The sequence below is a fragment of the Oryza sativa genome, chromosome 10 (genome assembly GCF_034140825.1).
Source record: "Oryza sativa Japonica Group chromosome 10, ASM3414082v1".
Lineage (NCBI taxonomy): Eukaryota > Viridiplantae > Streptophyta > Magnoliopsida > Poales > Poaceae > Oryza > Oryza sativa.
The window spans coordinates 15,075,663-15,098,114 of record NC_089044.1 but is presented as its reverse complement, the minus strand read 5'-3'; the positions used below and the strand labels follow the sequence as shown (position 1 = coordinate 15,098,114).

Sequence of the window (22,452 nt, the reverse complement as noted above, 5' to 3'; positions counted from 1 at the left end):
TCTGAGTCCTTAGGCAGTTTTGACCTCAGTTTTGTCTGACGTGGCAACTAAGTCAGCGTGGGACCCACATGGACCCCATGTGTCAAGGTGTTCACGTCATCACCCTCTCTCTTTCCCCTCTTCTCTCCCTTTTTCCTCTCTATCACTTTTCTCATCATTGTCTGGGCAGGGCGAAGCGATTGCTGCGAAGGCCGGTGGAACGAGGCGGCAGAGGAAGAGGCCCGGGGACCGGTGGCAGTGGCGACGCATGCGTGTGCTAGGAGCAATGGACGGGATGTGGAGGAAGACCAAGAATGCGTTGTGCGTCGTCCTTTCCGTGCACATCCCGGCTATCGCTGGCGACCGAGAGGACAGTGCTAGCGAGCGCTGCACGTCAGACGTGCTCTCCCAAGACCACCTCCCAGAAGCGGGAAGAGGGGCTTCGAGAGGCCACCGCTCCACGGGAAGTCAATAGACCGGGGACGGAGGGCGCAACAACACGTGAGCGCTATGAGGGGGTGGGGGAGTCGAGGAAGAGGGTGGTGGAGGAGGGGAGCGTGTGTACCTCGTCGGCCGTTACCTACCCCGTCATCGGGGTCCGTAGGGGCGGGAAGGTTGCCGTCGCCGCTCTTCCTCAAGATCGCTGGGAGAGAGGGGAAGGGGTCGAGGACGTCGAGGAAGAGGGATCTAGAAGAAGGAAGAGAGGAGTGGAGCTCGTCGGGTGCCTCCTACTGTCCATGCCGTCGTCGGGGTCCATGGGGTCGGGAAGGGTGTGCCGCCGCTCAATCAAGATCGTCAGGAGAGAGAGGGAGGGGTCGGGGATGCCGAGGAAGGAGTTGGAGGAGGGGAGTGAGGATGGACCTCGTTAGCCACCTCCTGTGCCATCATTGGGGCCGCCACTCTAGACATGAGGAAGAGATGGGGGAAGAGACGGGAGATGGGGAAAGGGAAAGAAAAAGGGAGGTTTCACAGACACGTGGGACCCATGTGGGTCCCACGCTAACTTATATGCTACGTCAGACAAAATTAGGGTCAAAACTGTCTAAGGACCCAGAGTGACGCGGTTTTATAAGTCGAGGATGCCATATATCTGGTTTTGTTGTCGGGGGACAATTTTGTAATCCGATGATAAGATGAGGGGCCGTCTATGTACATTTCCTACTTCCTCTTCGAGATATGGGCCTACGTTAACCCAGCCCAAGATGGGCCTAGGAAATCTCAATCTGTGGGCCGGAGTATATAGAACCCAAAGCCCCCACACGATGCTCGAAAAAGTCAAGCACGCAGCCCCCACCTCCTGACACCGCCGGCCCTCGCCGGAGTGGGGACCACCACCACCACCACCACCACCATGGACTCCGCCGCCCGCACGCTCCGCTCGCCGCCGGCGGAGCGCTTCCTCGGCATGTTCACCTCGCCGACCCCGTCTCTCCCCACCTCCCCGACCGCGGCGGGCGACGAGCTCCTCGAGGGGGACCTCCTCTTCGCGCCGGCCCCGTCCTCGGACCCTCCGCCGCCGCCGCCTCCCGATCCGTCCGGTAAACCGGCCCGCGTCCAGGGCGGCCACGTAGGGCTCCTCGCCGCGCTTCACGAGGGGGACAGGAAGCTCTCCGGGCGCGGCGGCGCTGCTGCCGTGGCCACCGCCGGCGCCGCCGGGGCGCTGCTCCGCCGCAAGGCGACCATCGCCGCCGCGGAGGCGGCGGCGTCGTCCTCGGCGCAGACCCAGTCGCCCCCGTCCGCCGCGCGCGCGATCCCATCGGCCCCCAGGGTGAGGTTCCACCTCCCGGAGCAGCCCCCCGCGGTGCCGTACCACCAGTCGGCTCCCGTGAAGGTGCCCGTCCGGCCGCCGCCGCCGCGGAGGAGCGGGTGGGACCATCTGGCCGGCGTGCCAGGCGACGGATACGACGACGACGACGACGAGGAGCTCCTCCGTGGGGACGCCGCTATGCTGCCCCCGCACGAGATGGTGGCGCGCGCGTCCGCCGGCGGCGGCTTCGGCGGGCCGGTGAAGCCGTCCTCGATGCTCGAGGGCGTCGGCCGGACGCTCAAGGGGCGCGACCTCCGCCGCGTGCGCGACGCCGTTCTCCGGCAAACCGGATTTCTTGACTGAATCCGGTATAAAAAGGTGATACAAATTTCCCTTCCAAACTCAGCGATGCATATGATCCGTGTTGTAGTTTTGGTCACGGATCACGGTATAATTCGACAAAGTGTGCCTTGTGCTTTGGTTACGAGGAGAGTTTGATCATGAGAACTTAGCTGCGCATGCAAATTTTTTGTTGTGTTCTTGGAGGTGTATGTGATCTCCATTTGTAATTTATCATCAGGCAATAATAAGTTGTTAGAATGGAATTGGGATCCAGGAGAGCTCCTTGTATTTTAGGAGACAAATTTTGAGGACATTTGGTATTTTGTCATTCCAAATGTCAATAGTTCAATACCATATGCACTATTTGCTGCATATGAATCATACCTTGTTAAATCGAGAGATAGAAGAGGTACCTTTTGGTATTACACCATTATTGTTGTTTTCTGCTAGTGAGATTTATAAATTCATTCACTGTAATAAGCAGATGTTATGCTGTTCAGTACAACAAAATGATTGAAAGTTTGGTCCGCTCAGCCATATGTTTTATTTTTTAGAATACACATTTCTTAGTGATCTATGCATGAATTGCTCCATTATGACTTCAAATGAATTTGTGTGAGGTATTTGTTTTGTTCATGTGGACTGCTAGATTATGCAGGCCACCTTATGTTATGCTTCACTCCCTTCTTATCTTAATTACATTAAATGACCTCCTTCGGTCATTCCGGCAAATGTTATGCTTCACTCCTGTACTGATCAACTGAATTATCAGGAATCAGGGTATACGTAATAATAGTGCTTGATTTGCTCATCTGGTGTGACATTTTGTTTCTGCACCTTGGATGGCCAATGTTTGTTTTGAGAGAAAAACAAGAATGGACACTTCCATGATGCTTGGTTACCATTATATGTTGCCTTGCTGTTTAGGTTACCATGATAGGTTGTATTGCTGTTTTTAAGCACCAATGCGTTCCCCCTGCATAGTTTCATGACTTCATCTGCACCATCATTCAGTTACTCCGTTTTCTTTGTGAACGAAAATGCAGTTACTCTTATCAGACCTAGTTCTCCTGAAATAAAATGGGTTTTTCCTTTTGAGCTGTAAAACTCTGAAACCTCTCTGTATCAGGATTCCTGTTTTATTTTTAGGATACTTCTACCTTTTTTCGCTTTGAGTGTTTCTACTCTGCTGCTATTTTTAAGAAGCTGGAAACGAACAAACATCAGATCTTGTTTGTTGTTTGACTTGATTCTGTGCCTGCACTGCACGTCTGGATTTGTTAGCAAAAGATAACACGGCTGTCAATATACTGAACTGGACTATTCTGTAACTACATATAAAAAATGTCTGAAATAGGAATTATAGTCCAATTTGTCTTGACAGGTTTTTACCGTTCTAAATGCCAATGCTGTTGAACATAAATTACTCTGTTTTCCAAACAACAACAGAAAAAAAAACTGAAATTACTCGCATATGAGGCATAGTATGAAATTGAATTTACTGCCTATTCGTGAGTTGGTCCTCCTGACTCTGACTCTGGATGCCACTACCTGCTGGAGCTATGGAAATGGGAGTAAAGCTATGCACATCTGATTTCCCTGAAGTTTGATGGTCTGACGACTGAAAACTTGAGCAGTCACAATATTGCTGTCCGATACCAATCGGTTTAAAAGGTCATGTGGTAGCCGCGGAGATGACGAGAGATTCAAATGTAAAAGTTAACCTAATGAAAACTCATCGCAGAATTTCTTTCTGGGATTCATGTGTTTCAAATGAGGTTTGAATCTCAACAGACACGCATTTCTCATAGCACACGGAATTGGCTTGATTTTTCTCCCCCTCACACACCGGACGATCTCACAAATGCTTCACCAAAAGTACAAGCAGATAAGAAGTACGCCTCCGTGCGAGCAACACGTAAAAGTCAAAGTCCATCACCCCCCGCGAACCCCGGAAGCTTCCAGAAGGAACCCAACAAACTAGCGCCTCCATCTCTCACTGGCAGCCGGGCCCCACGAGTCGTCGGGCCCACCTGTCACTCACTCTACGCGACTACTACTACATCGCGCCTCTCTCTCCCCCTCCCCCTTCGAAGCTTTTCCTCCTCCTCCGCGCATCTCGGCGCCGCGCCATGGCCGCTCTCAGCTCGCGCCGCCGCCATGGCAGCCTCCGCCTCCTCGCCGTGGCCCTCCTGGTGCTCGCCGGAGTGGCCTCCTCCGCCGCCGCGGCGGGGAGCGGCCGCGGCGCATTTGACCCATCCCGCGTCGTGCAGCTCTCGTGGCGCCCCAGGTGAGTGTGACGACTGACGAGACGATCTCTCTCTCTCTCTCCCCCATGGCCATCCCGCCGCGAATTAGGGTTCGTGCGATATCCTGACCCGCCGCTTCGTTCTAGGGCGTTCCTGCACAAGGGGTTCCTGACGGACGCGGAGTGCGAGCACCTGATCTCGCTGGTGAGTGTACACTGTGGCATCCCGCTCGATCTCGCCGCATTCGGGGAACCTTTTGGGTAATAGTGGATTGATTCGATTTGTAGGCGAAGGACAAGCTGGAGAAGTCGATGGTGGCGGACAACGAGTCCGGGAAGAGCGTCATGAGCGAGGTGCGGACCAGCTCCGGCATGTTCCTCGAGAAGAAGCAGGTCAGCAGCCAGCCACCGCACCGCCTGATTCCGTTCTGTTCTTTCGATAATGTTTTGAGGTGTTGGATTGGTCCCGACCTGGTTATAGGCCTCACTGGCTCAGCTCGCTGTTAATAGTAGAGATCTAGGAAGGAGAATGCCTCTGTGTCGACTGTAATTTCGACATGGAAAGGGGAATTGGTGGAATTGCTGCGGTATAGTTTGTATTTTTAGATTGGATATGTGTTGGAAATCTAAAATAGCAGATTTTTGTATTTTGGGTGGTAGTCCTTGTAGGTAATGATTCTTGATGCGCTACCATGCCACTGCCATACCAGGTCTTTATAGTTGGTGTTCGTGCATGTTTAGGTAGTATTAAACTGCCAAGGGAGATTAATCTATGTGCTTGTACCAATTTAGGATTTTATAGCAGAAGCAGTTCAGAATTTGAATTTAATGTGCTTGGATTAAATAGCCTGTGGCAGATGCAGTCTTTTACAGCTTTTTGTTGGTTATCACAATCAGTACACTAAATGCTGGATCAGAACTTGGCTACTATAGTTCTTCTTGTGATTTGGTGAACTTGTTGTTTCCTCTCAATTTGGAGATAACATTTCATCTAAAATGCTTGGGGATACTTTTTTAGCATGGCCAAATTAAAAGAGGGGATATATGGCTAAGCTTCTATTTGGTAATACGCAACTTTGGTGATTTGGTATCTGCAACACATGTTTGAAACCAATGTTTTTTTTTGGCTGAAGTTTCATCGTTGGGGGTTCATATCTTTTTATCATGTTCGCTCAATGTACTAATACTTCTCCATGTTTTTTTTGTCTTCATATTTATTGGAATCTGGGGTGCTTATTTTTTTTCCTAGGTAGTTTTCTTTTGTAGTTTGCGAGAGATGAAATTCGATCAATTATTTCCTATTTACATTAGTATTGTTTGCAAAGGTATGCTACTATTTGAAATTCATGTATATTTCTATTCCTTATATTTTTACCTGTTTTCAGCTTTTCTTACAACTCATCTCAATAGTTGTCAGTTGTGACATGCAGACTGTACTGTAATAAAGTACTCTACAGTCATTTGTTCTGTTCATATTGCTAGCTTTAGCTTGTAGGGAACACACCAGAGTCTGTAGGAAGTCCTTATATATCATATGCTGAAATTCATCCATTTGCTACTAGAAAAAGTTTTTTTTTTCCTTTTCTTGATATAACCACAATAAACTTGAACTATTTCTTATCTTCATTATTTGTTGCTTTTACCTTCTCTGAAATTTGTACTCACTAGTGAAATGTTATTATGTTTGTTCCTCCCAGCAGTTGTGTTGATTTGAGTAAGTGATTTGTTTATGAGGCTATGTGAAAATGTATGACAAAAATTCAGTTCTGATTAATTGGTAGGTAGATGCTTCTTGTATACTTTATTTAGTGCCCATGTAATTGGTTGCTCAAAATACATCGCAACTCTTTAATATCAGCCATACTTAGTTACTTTATGGCATTAATGATTAATACCAATATCTGGGTGATTGACCTTTGATGTTAGTTTTACATGTCATGTTTCCTCTGCTGGATTCGCTTCACCAATTTCTCTCCTCTTGACTCGTACCATTGCATGTATACTGTTTTAAATGGACTTCAAATCCGAGCTGTGTGCATTGTCTTATGGGTTGTAACTGCCTCTCATGCTTTATATTGTTTTCCACCTTGCTCATTTTTTCTTTGCATCTGTCTTACTGTCTATGCTGTTGTCTTATAGCACTGAACCACGTAGTCATATTTGCCATATGGACGTCAATACTGAGTAACAGGCCAGTTCTCAAGCTCGTAATTGTGATGATCTGAACTTACTATTTGAACCTGAGGGCAGACCAGTTGGGATATTGCCCCATGTGTTCACTATTGCAAACATATCTGCACACAACCACCTGTAGTTCAGTTTCCATTCTGTACCATAGAGACTGTTAAAGCTACCTTTGCTTTCAGATGAGTCAGATTAATAATCTACCGTGCCTTTAGCTGATTGTGTCTGGTACAGAGTACCACATGTAACAACTAAGTTGAACTGAACTATTCATTTGGCAGGACGAAGTTGTAGCTAGGATAGAGGAGAGGATTGCAGCTTGGACGTTCCTTCCACCAGGTATCCGAAATGCCTAACCATTCTAGGTTAAAATTTCTCTACCTCATTTTTTGTAATCATTAATGGTATTATCATTATCTTGCCCATGTTTAGATAATGGCGAATCCATTCAAATATTACATTATCAGAATGGCGAGAAGTATGAGCCACACTATGATTACTTCCATGACAAAAATAATCAAGCTCTTGGAGGACATCGGATCGCCACTGTGCTCATGTACCTTTCAGACGTTGGGAAGGGGGGAGAGACCATCTTTCCAGAAGCAGAGGTAGTTTACCTGTCCTCTTTAACTTTCTACAGTGTTAGCCACTTGGATTTCCCTTGCAGTAACTCGACTATTTTTTTTAGGGGAAGTTATTACAACCCAAGGATGATACATGGTCTGACTGTGCTAAAAATGGATATGCAGGTATAGTGAATTGCCTGTAATAGAATTTTAAGTTACTTTGCTTCTAAAACCAGATATTAAATAATGCAGAACTATGTATGTTCCTTGTCAGCTGATAAATTCTGTGGGCTTAGCACTCAGCATGTTGTCTTAGCCGTGCATATATGAGTTATACCTTCCATTATGATCATTATTTAATCAGCTGTTTAACTGTTGGTTCTCCTCTTCAGTAAAACCGGTAAAGGGTGATGCCCTTCTGTTCTTCAGTCTCCACCCCGATGCAACAACAGACTCTGACAGCCTGCACGGGAGCTGCCCGGTCATTGAAGGTCAGAAGTGGTCCGCAACTAAATGGATCCATGTGAGGTCCTTCGACATCTCTGTCAAGCAGGGAGCTTCCACTGACGGGTGCGAGGATGAGAACGTCCTCTGCCCCCAGTGGGCTGCAGTAGGGGAGTGTGCCAAGAATCCGAACTACATGGTGGGTACCAATGAAGCACCTGGCTTCTGCCGGAAGAGCTGCAATGTGTGTGCACAGTAAGTTACTGATCCACCCTTGTGATACATAGCAGCACGCCCTCGATAATTGTTGCCGCGGTACCGGGTGTATATAGGACTGAGCATAGCATGTGTAACCTGGAAGGAGTTAAGATGTACTAAGATCCATTTCGCCTATATGCACCTAGAAAAATTATAGCCAGACTCTTGTTTCTGTTCATTGTTCAAGCTCGAGGCTAGTTACTCATTTTAGCTGAAGCAATGGAATCTACGACCACGGATTGTACACTCTTCTTTGCTTCACTTTCTGTGGCAATCGATTGCTTTTCTTCTTGGAAAGGAAAGTTATTCTTCTGGTGAAACTGGTTGCTTGCAATTTACAAAAACGAGAGACAACTCAATTGATCTGGACCAGATTTGATAAGTAGACTCGTAGTATGTATATATCAATAATGTCTGGTGTCGTTTTACTTGTTGGGTTGTTGTTCAGTTGCCGAATCGAATGGAACACCTATGCCCTGGCCTATGTGTAATGTGTGATACCCAATCTACCAAACCAAATAAATTTGCTTTTATGTTCTTAGCTGTTGCCTGCAGAAAGATGCATGCTTCTGAGTTTCTGACTCACAAGAATAGTTTGCTTGTCCTGGCCCATTGCTTTTACTTATGCAAATTGCATTCAACTCCCCGTTGGTACATTGCAAGTGCATACACAGTACAAATAACCAAAAGAAAGAGGAAATTTACCGCCCCATGCAAATCGACACAGGTAAAAATTAATAACATTATAGTTTTACACTACTAGAACATCCACTTCCCCCTTTTTTTTCCCTTCTCCTAGCAAGCTTTGTCCTTGCTGTTGTTCGCCGTCGCCGTCGCCGGCGATGGCAGCTTGCCGGTGGCGTTGTCGACGACGCCGTCGTTGCCGGCGAGCGCCCTGTACTTGTCCTTCCTGGTGAGGCTGGTGCACTCGTAGGAGAGCGTGGCGGCGATGAGCCTCTGGATGTAGTTGGCCACCTCGTGGCTGGACCTGCCGCCGGCGCCGCAGGTGTGCTCCGGCGGCAGCTTGCCGAGGAACGTGACGACGTACGCCGGGCTGGGGTTCATGAAGAAGTAGAAGGGGTCCATCCCCTTCCACCCCCTCGCCGTCGTGCCGTGGAACATGCCCATCCGGCTCTCCATCGCCACCGGCACCACCTCGTCGGTGAGCTCCGCGAACAGCGCCGAGAACCGCAGCAGGAACGGCTCCCGGCACGTCGTCCCCTCGGGGCAGATCGCCAGGTCGCCCTCGTCGAGGAGCTCGCCGATCATGGCGGCGTCGGCGGCGCGGTCCCGCGTCAGCCGCACCGTCCTGATCGGCGACAGGAACTCCGACAGCCGCGACAGCGAGTAGGTGACGGCGGCCACGGGGCGGCCGAGCGCCGCCGAGAGGAAGATCGGGTCGAGCAGCGTACGGTGGGAGCAGGCGAAGAGCACCCCGCGGCGCCCCGCGGCGCGCTCCGCGCGCGGCGGCGGCGCGCCGCGCACCACGACGCGCACGCCCAGCGCCCAGAACGCGTAGTACACCCACGGCATCGGCAGCAGCGCGCCCGCCGCGATGCGGACGCACGCCAGCGCGAACCCCACGGGGAACCAGAGCACGGCGAGCAGCGCCGCCAGCGGAGTCGGCCGCCGCGCGAGGCGGCCGTCGTGGAAGATCACCGGCCGCGGCAGCTTGTCCATGGGCACCGCCTCCACCGCCGGCGAGCGCGGCACGATGTACCCTTCCTGCCATGTCACGCCACGCCACGCCACGCCACGCCATGCACGACGTCGCAGGACAAGGCATCAGCCAACCAATGCCCGCATTAACTCGCAAGGATTATTATTACAGCACAGTACTACCAAAAAACAGAATTAAAGAGGCTCTCACATCACAGCCAGCATCTCATCATGCCGTGCCATAAGCCCCACACATCCAATCTGGATTCATTATGGTTCCATTTTCCTCTTTTTTTTTGTGTTCTTATTAAATATATATATACACAGAGTTGTGTTTGAAAAAAGAAAATGATTAATATTGTTATAAAAACACGTGTTCAGAATTCACATTCTATGCACTGTAGTTTCCAACTCTCGGAGACTTGTTAGAAATGGCTAAATTCTCGATTGTTAGGGCTTATTTGGAACACAGGAATTGTGTCTAGAGCGAAGAAATGCCAATTTTTTTTTGTCATGACAGCTGCCTATGGCCATATATGAACCGGTTTACCTACCTGGTTGCACCTAAAAGCAGCTACAGCATTGCAACTGCGTGTGTGTGCTGCGATTTAATACTAAAAACAGAGGGCTAAGCTAAGCAAACCTTGCAAGACACACACCCTACTCGTGTGACCCCATCCATTTACAAACAAATCTTGTACGAAAAAGATAACCCTTTTTTGGAGCAATTTGTTAACCACATTTGGGGGGGTTGTAATTAAAGTGTTTAACCGACCTAACCACCAAGAAATCGAGCTGGAGATGTAGATGAGATTGAATTAATAAATATGGGTAGACGGCGTGTCGGGTCCTTAACCAGCACGCACTTAAATTTACTTGCTGAGCTGAAGATGTGAGCCAACCGAACCCATCGATCGATCGCTAATTAATTAGCCGTTTAGTTATGTGTGATGATTTGATAAGTACAGCAAGGACAACACGAAAAGAAAAAGCCTTCCATTTCTTGTCTGCGGCCGGATCTTTTTCTTCTCAATTCAAGTAGGTTGAGCAACAATTTCTAACTAATTAATGTGTATATGTGGTGTAAAGTTATTTTTATTTTTCGTCACGAGGCTAGATAGCTATTTTGGGCTAAAAAACTCTCACGCAAGAACTAGCTGACTACTATTTTCATAGAACTGAATAATATGGAGTGATTTCCAGATGGCCATGTTTGAAAACCATCAAGAAACACAAAGAAAATTCCAAAACAATTGAGTGACTCTTGCACCATTTTCCACGTTTCGTGAATTATCCCCAGATTTCTAAAAACCTACTCGCAACTTCTTTTCTCAAAGCCAGTTTTTCACGCTCCGTGAATTATCCCCGGATTTTAAAACCCTATACACCCACAACTTTGTTTTTAACCAATTTCCTCCTCATCTCCTCTCTATACTGGAGCCACTACAGTGCCAACAGTACTCCTATATCTCCAATTAATTGTTGCACATGCACAAAAGAGAAAAAAAATGAAATGTGAAAAAAAAAGGCTAGTACCAATTCTAACTATCTAGCTGCTGCCACAACACATGCGAGATGCAATGCGATTCGGTACCACACCAGTCCATCCAGATTCATCATGCAGTGGTGCCCTCTTATCACTCGTACGGACCCCGGCCAGCAACTGATTTTGCATCTTAATTTGGCATGTCACACAGTAGCATGTACTTCTACTAATCGTGTTGTTTTTCCTAAAAATTTCACCTGTTAAATTTTATTTTTTTTAAAGAATTGATGTAACTAATTGTGTTACATGATGGAGATGATCATAGAGCATGGAAGATCATGCAGAGTAGTTTTTTTTGTTTTTGCGAATTTTATAAGAGGGCTATGCATGCTCCTGTTGAGAGTTTGTCAACATGTCGCCATTGATAATGACAGTATGCATGCAAATAAAGATTTAAGTAGTTATCAACTTGGTAATGCATGAAATTCGTTTAATAAGTTTTGTAAAATTTGGTTAAAAAGTTCTCTTGTTTAAAACTGTTCCAAAAGCACGGTTACCCGGTGTGATCAGTGTGATACTGATAAGTCACTGTAATTATCCAGTTATTATAGATTTAATTACTTAAGTACGTACATGCGGCCGGTGCAGTACGGATGCTGATAGAATGGTAGTAAAAATTAATGGAGAGGATTAATTGTAATTACTTCCAAAAAAGAATGGTTAAATTATATTTGTAAAGTACCTTGCAGAGGCTCATGAACGGGTAGTCGGAGCGGCGGTCGCCGAGGCCGACGTCCGGGACGTCGCCGCCGGCGAACATGTCGAGGAGCGCCTGCGCCTTGCGGCGGCCGACGAGGACGCCGCCGCGGCGGTCGTCGACGAGGCCCGTGGCGCGGCCGCGCCACGTGGCGAGCTCGGTGCCCGCGACGGCGTCGGCGCCGAGGCAGTCGACGAGGAACGGCTCCGCCATGACGCGGGGCGTGGCCGTGAGCACGACGCGGCGGCGCGCGCACGCCGCGAACACGCGCCACGCGCCCGGGTGCACGTCGGCGGCGTAGAACCTCGGCAGCACGGCGCGCGCCGCGGACTCGATCTCCCGCACCCGCGCCCCGGCCGTCGCCGCGAACACCAGCACCCGCACCGCCGCCGCCTCCGACACCGCCGCCCGGAGCGCCGCCGCCAGCGGGGCCAGCAGCAGCAGCAGCGCCAGCCGCGGCACGCCGCCACACTCGAACGCCACGAGCGCGTAGTACGGGAACGCGCTCCGCGACCGGAGCAGCGTCCCCTCCAGGTCGGCCGCCACCGCGTGCGCCTCCCGCCCCGACGCGTCGCACTTGTCCACCGCCGGGAACGGCTCCACCCCGGCCGCCACCGCCGCCGCCACCGCCTCCGCCACCGCCTCCATCGCCGCCAATTGAGCTAGCCTCGCCTCGCCGCGCCGCGCCGCGCGTCGTGCGTGCGTGCGTGCGTGCGTTCGTGCGAGCGAGCGCGAGTGCGCGAGTGGAGTGCGCGCGCGCGAGCGAGGGTATATATAGTGGAGTGGAGAGTGAGGTGGCAGTGTCAGTGTGTGTGAGTGGGCGAAACATATGGTTGGTTGGTGAGAGGTAAGGGGCAGCTGGGCATTGCACACTACATTTACACAAGAATTAGTTTTGGTTAATCCCATGATTAGTTAGTTGATTAATTACTGGTACAAAGTACTGCAAAAAGAAAAAAAAAAGAAAATGGTGGTCACCTTGGTTTTCAAAGGCAAGGAGTTGAGAGAGGGGAGGAGGACAGTGGTCTCCTAATTAAGTGTAGGTGAATCATTCATGTTTCGTTATTTTTTTTTTAAGAAAATATGATACAAACGTAAGCGTTTATATACATACGGGTATACTTGTTCATATAAATATACACCTTGTCTTTACGAGCATCTCTAAGAGAGACCATGACAATATATTTTGGGATCAGTGAAGTTACAAGAGACACCTTGTCATGGATGGATATGTGTTTTTAATAACTAATGGATGTATAAAAACTAACTACTCTCTGTATTTAAATATGCCAGTATCTTTCCTATTTCCTCTGTGGAAAACAGTGACTAAAATTTAGTAAAAACTGTGGCATCATATTTTTAGCAAGTCCGATGGTTTTTTGGATCAAACTTTCAAAAACTGACCCTGAATAGTTCTCAACATATTTGATTTGAAAACATTAAAACCAGATGTGTTGCTTTTTCTTTGTAAGTACTCCTACAATGTTATAATTTTTGTTAAACATTATTGTCATACTTCCTCTGTGGCTTTGTTCCAGTTGATCACACATAACATGAGTGCATCGAGACCAATAGAAGTAAAAACTCTTTCGTAGTACATTTACTTCGGTAACAAAATTGATGAATGCAGTAACAAAAACTGCATGCATGCACCATAGGGGGATGAGGACGGGAACAGAGACGGCGTGAGAGAGGAGGACGGAAAAGGTGGCTGGAGTGGCATGGTTCCAATTTTAGAAACTTCCAGTGGCATATAGCCGATATGACAAATAGTAGTGTCATTTTATAAATTTGGTAAAGTTGCAATGGCATGGATCCAATTAACCCACATTTTAGTAATGGTCTCTTTGGTTCTCAAAGAAAAAGGACTTGAGAGAGGCATAGGGAGAGGACAGTGGTGAACAGCGGTCTCTTATGAAGTGTAGGTGAATCATTCATGTTTCGTCATGGATATGAGGCTCTCTTGGGTGAACTGATGGGTACACGAAGACTGTTTGTCATATATAACACGTAGAGTAAGTGGAAAAAATATTCAGAAATGGTATAATTAAAAGTCTGTTGGCGATGTAGCAGATGAAGACGGAGTATTAGGTGAGAGCATTAGAGTAGTATGTTGTAGGTATTGAGGAATGCTCCCAAAAAGATATGCTTATATGCTCCATTTGAGAAATTGAGGAAAGTTTTCAAGGGATGTGTCCTAAAGCATAACAAAAGGGGGAAGAGAAAGAAATTCGTGTGCTTTCACTATCACATAAACCTCCAACACTGCCAGATGAAAGACCTATAGTTGATCCGACAATAAGTAATCGACAGTGTTGCTCGACTGTTACAAATCGATTTCTTTTTACCCCGAATCCATTTATCACTGTCGGTTCTAATGGAACCCACAACAATGAGTCGACAGTGATAGGTATTCCTGTGATAGTGTTTGAACTTGCTAAGAGAAGGTAATTAAAAGTACGAATTCCCCACTAACTATAGCAATCAACCGAATTACCCTCCTAAACTAAAAGACCAGACATCGTTTACCTTGAACTATTTATACCGGAAATAATCCCCCGAACACTGTTTTGGACGGTTTTGACTTCAATCTGCATACTTGGCCACCAACATGGCATCTAGTCAGCAAAATAAAACATAAAAAAATATCTAGGCCCACATGTCATCTCTTTCCTCACACCAATCCCTCCCTAATCCCATTCCCCCTGCTTCCCTTCTCTCACCCTCTCTCTCTTGCTTTGCGTCTATGGCTAGAGAAGGAGGAGATGGTGGCCGGCGGTAGAGGCGGATCGACGCACGGAGCTCCTCCTCATAGTCCTCCTCAGCCTCGTCGGCATCCCCTCCAGTATCGTGGGAGCGGCTCAGAAAATAGAGAGCACAACAGAAAATAGACGGTGGCCAGCGGCAGAAGCAGAGTCTGCAGAGACCATAACAGAAAATAGATTCCTTGGCAAGGCGTTGCCAAAAGACGAATCATAGGGTGCCCAAATCGCCATGCTGATCAGTGGCGACGAGACGCCGAGTTCTTCCACAACGACTAGATTCGTCCAATGCGGCTCCTGCTGCTCGGCGACGTCGGCGAGCCTCCGTGGATGCATGAGGCGAAGATGGGGGATGAGCACGACGGCTGCCTCCGGTGCCGGTCCAATGTCCTCGGTGCCGCCCGCCGCTCGTCTCGCCCTCCCTACTGCGTGCGCCGCACGCGGCACCCGCCGCGCCCTCCCCAAGGAGGATCGGACTCGTCACCCGCCGTCGTTGGCACGGAGCTCGAGAGGGGTACCTCACCATCATCTCCAGGGAAGGGAGCAGCAGCAGTGCCACCGCTTTCGTCGCCTCATCGCCGTTGACGCGGAGCTCATCCTCGGCCCTGCCTGCCTCCTCCAACACCCTCCTCGGCGCTGCCCGCCGCCCATCGCGCCATCCACACGCTCTTCCGCCGCTGACCGCACGTCCGTTCCCCACGCGCCGCCGCCACCGCCCACTGCTAGTCCACGCACGCCTGAGAGAGAGAGAGAGAGCGAGAGAGAGAGTAGAGGGGAGGAGGAGTAATGGCATGTGGGTCCCACCATTTTATTTAAAGAAAATGTTGACTAGATTGCTACATGTACGCCACGTAGGACAAAACAGCTTTGGATTGGGTCGAGGAGGGTAATTCGTCCGGTATTAAAAGTTCGGGGTAAGCAAAGTCTGGTTTTTAGGTTCAAGGGGTAATTCGGTCGACCGCGATAGTTCGGGGGTAATTCGTACTTTTTCCTTAAGAGAATACTTCACATGATTTTTAAGCTAATGGTTGAAATCTTTCCAAAATTAAAAGAGCTAAAATGATGGCATCCTGAAGCTATTTGGGAGGTTCTTAACTTCACAATGGGTGATTGTCTATGAATAGTGAAAAATATAAGTGATATATGGATGAATTGGTCAAGGAATTTTGATAATCAAGGGTCCTTTGAAGGGCACGATGTTGTTTGAAAAGGTTAAATAATCCTTTGAATAAATGAGAGAAATTGATTGAGTTGTACTGGAATATTCATAACCATTTCTTCAGTACTTATCAAAATGTAACATGCATACAGGAAATGCTTACAAGAATAAATCGAATCCTACAAAGTCCATCTCGAAAGTTGCTGAGAAAACGGTAGAATCCCTAGGAATTATCATAACTATATATTTCCTCACCACTACCAGAAACTTAATTAATTAACTCTGACATGCTATGTATATATGCGTCCAAAACTGTTGCTGAATTTTTTTTTCTCCAAGATAGCGCTATAGTACTGCTTTCCAACCACAATGTTGAACATACTTGAGAAATTATTTCAGCTGTGGCGGTACCAAAAACCTTCCAAGAAAAGTTTATTAAATTTCAAGCATTCAGCATTACACATTTACACTAGAATTAATTATTGTGATATGTCTATATTATCCGGTTAATCCCATCAGTACTCGTACAAAGTACTGCACAAAAAGGAAATGGTGGTCTCCTTGGTTTTCAAAGGAAAAGAGTTTGACAGGGAGGAGGAGAGGACAGTGATCTCTAATGATGTGTAGGTGAACATTCATATTTCGTTATTGATTCGAACATGGCTTCTGTATGAACTGATTGGTACACGAAGTCTGTTTGTCTTAAAATGTATGGTACATAAATGGTACTCCCTCTATTTTTATTTAGATGGCATTGGTTAGTTCAATTTTAAATTAACCAAAGGTAGTATAATTTTAAGTGTGTTGGCAATGTAATTAATGAAGGTGTAGTATTAGGTAAAAAGAGGACTAGCATACCATAGGTGGTAGAATACTTCCCAAAGAGAGATGGTTAGGTACATTTGAGAAAAATAAAATTAATGTTGGTAAATTTGAAGGGATGTGTCTTGAGACACAAAAGGGGGAAGGGACTTTTGTGCTGTTGACTTGTTAGGGCATGTACAATAGTTAACGGGCTCTCTTCGTTGTCATGCAAGTAAATTTGGTAACGTGGAAGAAAGAGAGAGAAGGAATGAGAAACATCGTTGCTACGCATGACAACGGCTCAGAGTCGACTATTAGCATTTATTAATGGAAAGTTTGTGGCATAAGGGTGTAGAAAAGGAAAGAAGTATAACAAAAAAATTATTTAGTGTATTAATGGTTTAGAAATATTATTGTCTCTATTATTGTAGGAGGATAGTCTCTAGTGATATTAATTAATACAGAGAGCTCATATTAAACTTTACCTTTGTACATGCCCTTAAGAGAACATTTAACATGATTTTTTGAGCTAGTGGTTGAAATCTTTCCAGATATTGTGGAAAATGATGGAATCCTTTACCAATCTGGGACTTGCTTCTATGCTTTAAAATGAGTGATTTGCACAAAGGTGGATAAGAGTGCTCTCGGGAATTCAAAGGCATTATGAAGTTTGAAAAATTAAGTCAGTTTGAATAAAGGATAATTGATTGAGTTATATATAAATATTCATAACCATGTTCTTAGTACTTTAAAGAAGTGCCAAAAAAAACCTCACGAGAACCCAATCCTACAAAGTTCCTGTTGAAAAACATATATTTGCTAGTATATGCCAATTTTAAAAACACAAATATTAGGGAATGACCTAATATCAAATAAATAGAAGGGGTGAAGCTTTGAACCCAGGCCGGCTAGCCCACTAGCTTGTGGAGCTAGCTGGAAGACCCCTAAGAGTTTCTCACTATATGCCAATTTAATTAATTACGATAAGATTTTAAGCTAATAGTTGAAATTCTTGAAAATATATAGCAATAGTGAATGAAACGTAGAATCCTTAAGGAATTCCACAACTATTTCCTCGCCCCTAACATGGTGACGTTTTTCTGGTATTATGGTGAAAAACGATTCTCTTGTAATACATTCCAACCGCAGCGTTAATTAACAATATCTCGTCTTATAAACCCAGGAAAATAAATGAAGCAACAAAAACAATTTAAGGGTATTTTTTTCATACTTATATTCTAGGGGTGTTTGAATCTTATGTAGATGAAGATGAAGATTAAGTGTTTTACGTAAAAACGAGGTGGTATTAAGATACAATTAATTAAGTTTTAGTTATTACAAACATGAAAAAATAGATTTATCCAATATTTTAGAGCAACTTTCATATAGAAAGTTTTCACACGAAACACACCATTTAGCACTTTAAAAACATACCACGAATATCAAAATTTTCATCCAGCTTTTGTTGAAGAAAAGAATTAGGCCTGAAAAAAAAACCTAAATCAAACTCTAAAATTTATAAAATCTATTTTTTTGATTTTTTTTATTTTAAAAATAAACTAACATAAACTTATTTCTAAATGTGAACCTTTTAACCGTACTGATACGTGGCCAAACAACACTTCCATGCTAACCTCCTGTGACATGACAAGATAACATCGACACGTTCACTGTGGGTGGCGAGGCTGTGTTGTTTTGTTGCGCTAACCCAGGTGACGTGGCCAAAAAGTTTAAAATAAAAGTTAAGTCTTGGGAGGATTTGTTTTAAAATTTAAAAGGTTTAAAAATAATAAGAATTCCAGCTTACAAGTCAACGAGCAGCCGGTGACATGTCTGTAAGTGCACAGGGCGGAACACCACATCCTGACGACGTACGTGTTTGAGCAGTCGATTAATGCATCATTCCACACATCATTATAAACAAATTAATTCTGATGACCACCTACAGCTTACACACATGAATCCATTGAACTTGCTTAACTTTTGCATGAAAACATTTCTTCTAGTTCATTCCATCTAAAAAAAAGTTAAAAATGTGGGCCCAACCAAATTAAGGAGCACCAGGATGGATCCACCTGCTGCTGGTTTGTGGGCCCTGGACTTACGTGTTCGTACATTTCCTTTTTGTGTCAGTATGGGGAAAAATTAATACGAGTTTCGTGCATATGCTTGCATTGCACATTTCATATGCATTGCTGATTGAGTGATCGATAAATGGCGCTACAGTTAGGCGACGGAGGCCGTGTTTAGTTCCTTCTCTAAATTTTTTTTATTGTATATGAACACGTATTTTAAGTATTAAAAGTAGTCTAATAACAAAAACAAATTACAGATTTTACCTGTAAACTGCGAGACGAATTTATTAAACCTAATTAATCCGTCATTAGCAAATGTTTACTGTAGCACCATATTGTCAAATCATGATGTAATTAGATTTAAAAGATTCGTCTCGGAATTTACATGTAAACCGTGTAATTGGTTGTTTTTTTGTCCATATTTAATACTCAATGCATGTGTACAAATATTCCATGTGATGGAATTTTTGAAAGTTTGAAGGAAACTTAAACACAGCCGGAGTACGTAATCAATGAGGGAAAGCGCCCGGCTTAATCGTCAAGCAGCTGCGGCAGCGCCGGGAGTTAAATTTCAGTACTTACGCGCTTTGGTAGCTCGAGCTTTTCATCGCCGGTTCCATCCATCTATCAGGACGTACGGGCACCATTTTGCTGACAACCCATGTTCCAGTGGCCTCGGCACGAACTGTTCCTAACAATTCTCGCTTCTTTCCCAACCTACCTTCTTCATTTTTCTTTTGCGTATATACTTTTCAAACTAATAAGGCTGTATATATTTTTTTACAAAAATTTCTATATAAAAGTTGTTTTAAAAAATCATATTAATTTATTTATTAAGATTTTTTTATCTAGTACTTAATTAATTCCGTGCTAATTATTTGTTTTGTTTTCTATGTCCTCCCAAACTCAGCTATAGGGCTTCTGTGTGAAATATGTTGGAACGGATTTCTAATATCACCGATTTTTGTTTGATCTGTTTTACCTTCTTTATAACTATATCAGGAAAAGGTACCATTAGTTTAGTAGTCCTTTATTTATCAAACAAGTTTGTGACCAATAATAACTGGAGTGATGTCAACAAACTCACCCACATAGATATTAGTGTTCTGGCTAAGTAAAAGAAGAATCATCGTAACAATTCGGTTTTTCTTACTAAATAAAAAAAAAAGAATCCTTATTGTCTAGAATGCACGTTGATAGCGTCGTCACAAAATATAGTTCTTGGATGTAGTTATGTTTACCATCGAATACTTGTCGGAGCTGTGAAGAAAATAACTCGTTCCATCCGAAAGACCCTAAGGGCAACCTCAATGTTGGGTTGCTGAATGAGCGATAGGGGTGAGCCTATGTGCAGATAGCTTTAGCTATATCTATCTCTACAATGGTTATGGCCTTGGATAAAAAACAAGCCGGGTCCCACTGGATCCCATTAAAGAAGAAACATACCACCAATTCGCAACCATATGCTGATAGGCTCCATTAGATATCATTTTTTAATCTCTTAAGTTCAACTATAAGCTTAGAGCTGTTTTTTAGCATTTAATGCCTTATGTCCCTATCCACAATGTATATAGCTGAAAAAAAGTCTTAAGGCTCACTCTTATGGTCACATTGTGGATGTCCTAAGTATATCGGAACATATTGGTTTAAATTAAAGACCCTATTTTTTGGGGGGCCTGTGCGATCTCGCAGCTCGCACATGCCCAGGGACGGGCATGGGCCTAGGCGGCATCTAGATCGTACACGTGTATGCATGTAAGCAGTAGCTCTCTTGCCCATGCTCCAGAATCACCTTGGCCTCTCCCGGGCATCGTCTGTTGACAATATAAGCAATTTACCATAGTATTTGATCTAGAAAATAATAAAACAAATCATAACGATGTAAACATAAACCATGATAGCGTTAGCCATAAACGGATTATTCTCAACAATAAGGATAAAAAAAAGACATGCTATAGGTGTAAACCATGGAAACAAACATATATATATATATATATATATATATATATATATATATATATATATATATATATATATATATATATATATATCTAACTTATTTTTGCATAAAAGCAGAATCAACAGAAAGAAATAGAAGAGGAGAATAACATAAGGTCCTACAATAGTGGTTGCGATGGTAGTGGAAGGAGAACCGTTGCCGTTGCCATTCCCATTCCCACTCTTATTGTTGACATCCCTATTCTCGCCACCAGCCACGATGAAGGGAAAGCAGTCGACGTAGTTGTAGTTACGCGATGTGCTCCCCCAAAATCTGATTTGTCTCCTCCTCTCGGTGCAAGATCAAGGAGGGGTTCCGGAGGCCTGCTCTCCTGATTTTTGGGAGTAAAATTATATGCATGTGTTTGGTTAAAAAAGTTTTGAAAAGGCTCTATCGATTGGTGCATGTATATATTCATAGTTTTCCTTAGTTGTAAGCAATCTAATTATGCACTTTATTCTTAAATGTATAGATATTATAGAACATGTACGCTCTCGAACTTCAAAACATACATAAATATGGGGAAAAACATATTGGAATATGTAAAAAAAAACAGATTCTTCAACTTCAACCACAGCGGGATTTTCTGAAATTAATTTGCTCAATCATTCCTAATGATAGGTAATAATAAGTTTTTTTCTAAAATCTCCCAGTTCTAGAGTTTTATATGACTTGAACCATAGAACATGACTGTTTGTAAATTTTATATGCAATAATATATCAGATCGATGGTACTGGTCCAAAAAAAAATTATTTTCGTTCAATTCCAATGTGGAGATATATACAAACAATCATCAGTACCTAGCAGAAGAAGGTACTTGCCGATATAGTTTGGGGGTCCAAAATTAATGGCACCAACTCTTTGATGATTTCGATCGACACCATGCTTAATTAAACGGAAAAGAACCGACGACAAATCACTCCGAACACGATATATTAGATACCCCTGTATGTGTGTGTGTGTGTGATGGTGATAGCCGTTGCACGACGAATTATTGGCCGCGACTGGTAGGAGCCGAAAATACCAGAGCCCCGGCACTGTTCTATTTTTTTTTTCTGAACTGTTCGAAATATAGACGCGATACTACATATGAATCATATGATTAGGAGAAACAGTGAGAAACGTTCAGGGTCTTTCAGCTAGTGTTAGATAATCTGGATTTAAAACCTCATCCTTTCTAATTATTTAATATTAAATCATTTTCTAATATTTACTTGTTTTTTATTATGAGAAACAATTAGTTCATAGCTAGTTTTTAAAAATCTAAAAAAGACAGGTTTCAGACTGGTTTGTAATTTAGATTTCATTTTTTTGAGATATTATAGTTATATGCTCCTTCTGTTTTGACTTCTTTCTTAATCAAACTTTTTTAATTTTGATTAAATTTATAGTAAAATTAATTCAGTGTTATAGATGTTGCTAAATTTTTCTACAAACTTTGATAAACGTAAAGATGTTTGAAAAAAATCAAAACGACTTATAATATGAAACGGAAGAAAATTATATTATCATAATCTGGGTAATAATATGAAATATAATGTTTGTGAGAATTTTGGGGTTCTCGGAGAAGCTACTAGATAATCCCTCAAACGGGGCCATATGTCCGACCGTGCCCATCAGCGATTAATTATATTGCCGAATCATATCATTCATTCGTTTCTCAATCATTGGGATTATGGGCGCCTAATTAACGCCGTCATGGCAACAGTGCGACGCGTGTCACAGCAACAGTTTAGAAGCTACTACGTCGTCGCACACTGATTAATTGAGAAATTTGGCGTTAATTGTGGTGGAGATAAGTCATAATTGACGGTGATCGAAATTAAATGTCTCTCTGTTCATCTGACAAGTACTACCACGGCAGTAAGAGAAGGTGTTCTCTATAAAACATGTACAACTCAGCAATAGACTAGATTAATAGTAAACCACCTCAATAGTACGCCTACATGGGTATCTATAGCTCTCTAATGCATTGCATCGTT

The 22,452-nt window shown here is 44.5% G+C and overlaps 3 protein-coding genes across 3 annotated transcripts; 2 read left to right on the top strand and 1 right to left on the bottom strand.

Annotated features, from left to right (window-relative positions):
* Positions 1-1,247: 1,247 nt before the first annotated feature.
* On the top strand, positions 1,248-2,601 carry LOC107279221 (protein S40-7-like). Its single transcript, XM_015759040.3, has one exon. It carries the CDS (start codon positions 1,331-1,333, stop codon positions 2,087-2,089), a length of 759 nt encoding a protein of 252 aa, XP_015614526.2. The 5' UTR covers positions 1,248-1,330; the 3' UTR covers positions 2,090-2,601.
* Positions 2,602-4,090: 1,489 nt separating this feature from the next.
* LOC4348615 (probable prolyl 4-hydroxylase 7) lies at positions 4,091-8,016 on the top strand. Its single transcript, XM_015759039.3, has 7 exons — positions 4,091-4,358; positions 4,464-4,521; positions 4,605-4,709; positions 6,782-6,839; positions 6,933-7,108; positions 7,189-7,249; positions 7,459-8,016. The coding sequence occupies exons 1-7, from the start codon at positions 4,201-4,203 to the stop codon at positions 7,767-7,769; spliced, it is 927 nt and encodes a 308-aa protein (XP_015614525.1). The 5' UTR covers positions 4,091-4,200; the 3' UTR covers positions 7,770-8,016.
* A 343-nt stretch (positions 8,017-8,359) lies between these two features.
* LOC4348614 (glycerol-3-phosphate acyltransferase RAM2) lies at positions 8,360-12,414 on the bottom strand. Its single transcript, XM_015759038.3, has 2 exons — positions 11,656-12,414; positions 8,360-9,493 (listed from the first exon to the last, which is right to left on the bottom strand). The coding sequence occupies exons 1-2, from the start codon at positions 12,316-12,318 to the stop codon at positions 8,564-8,566; spliced, it is 1,593 nt and encodes a 530-aa protein (XP_015614524.2). The 5' UTR covers positions 12,319-12,414; the 3' UTR covers positions 8,360-8,563.
* Positions 12,415-22,452: the final 10,038 nt, after the last annotated feature.

Excerpts from the sequence above, each read along its gene's own strand:
- LOC107279221 (XM_015759040.3), top strand. The coding sequence starts at position 1,331 with ATGGACTCCGCCGCCCGCACGCTCCGCTCGCCGCCGGCGGAGCGCTTC.
- LOC4348615 (XM_015759039.3), top strand. The coding sequence starts at position 4,201 with ATGGCCGCTCTCAGCTCGCGCCGCCGCCATGGCAGCCTCCGCCTCCTC. Across the intron at positions 4,359-4,463 it reads CAGCTCTCGTGGCGCCCCAG|GGCGTTCCTGCACAAGGGGT; the intron begins GTGAGTGTGACG and ends GCTTCGTTCTAG. Across the intron at positions 6,840-6,932 it reads TTGGACGTTCCTTCCACCAG|ATAATGGCGAATCCATTCAA; the intron begins GTATCCGAAATG and ends GCCCATGTTTAG.
- LOC4348614 (XM_015759038.3), bottom strand. The coding sequence starts at position 12,318 with ATGGAGGCGGTGGCGGAGGCGGTGGCGGCGGCGGTGGCGGCCGGGGTG. Across the intron at positions 9,494-11,655 it reads CGTTCATGAGCCTCTGCAAG|GAAGGGTACATCGTGCCGCG; the intron begins GTACTTTACAAA and ends GTGACATGGCAG.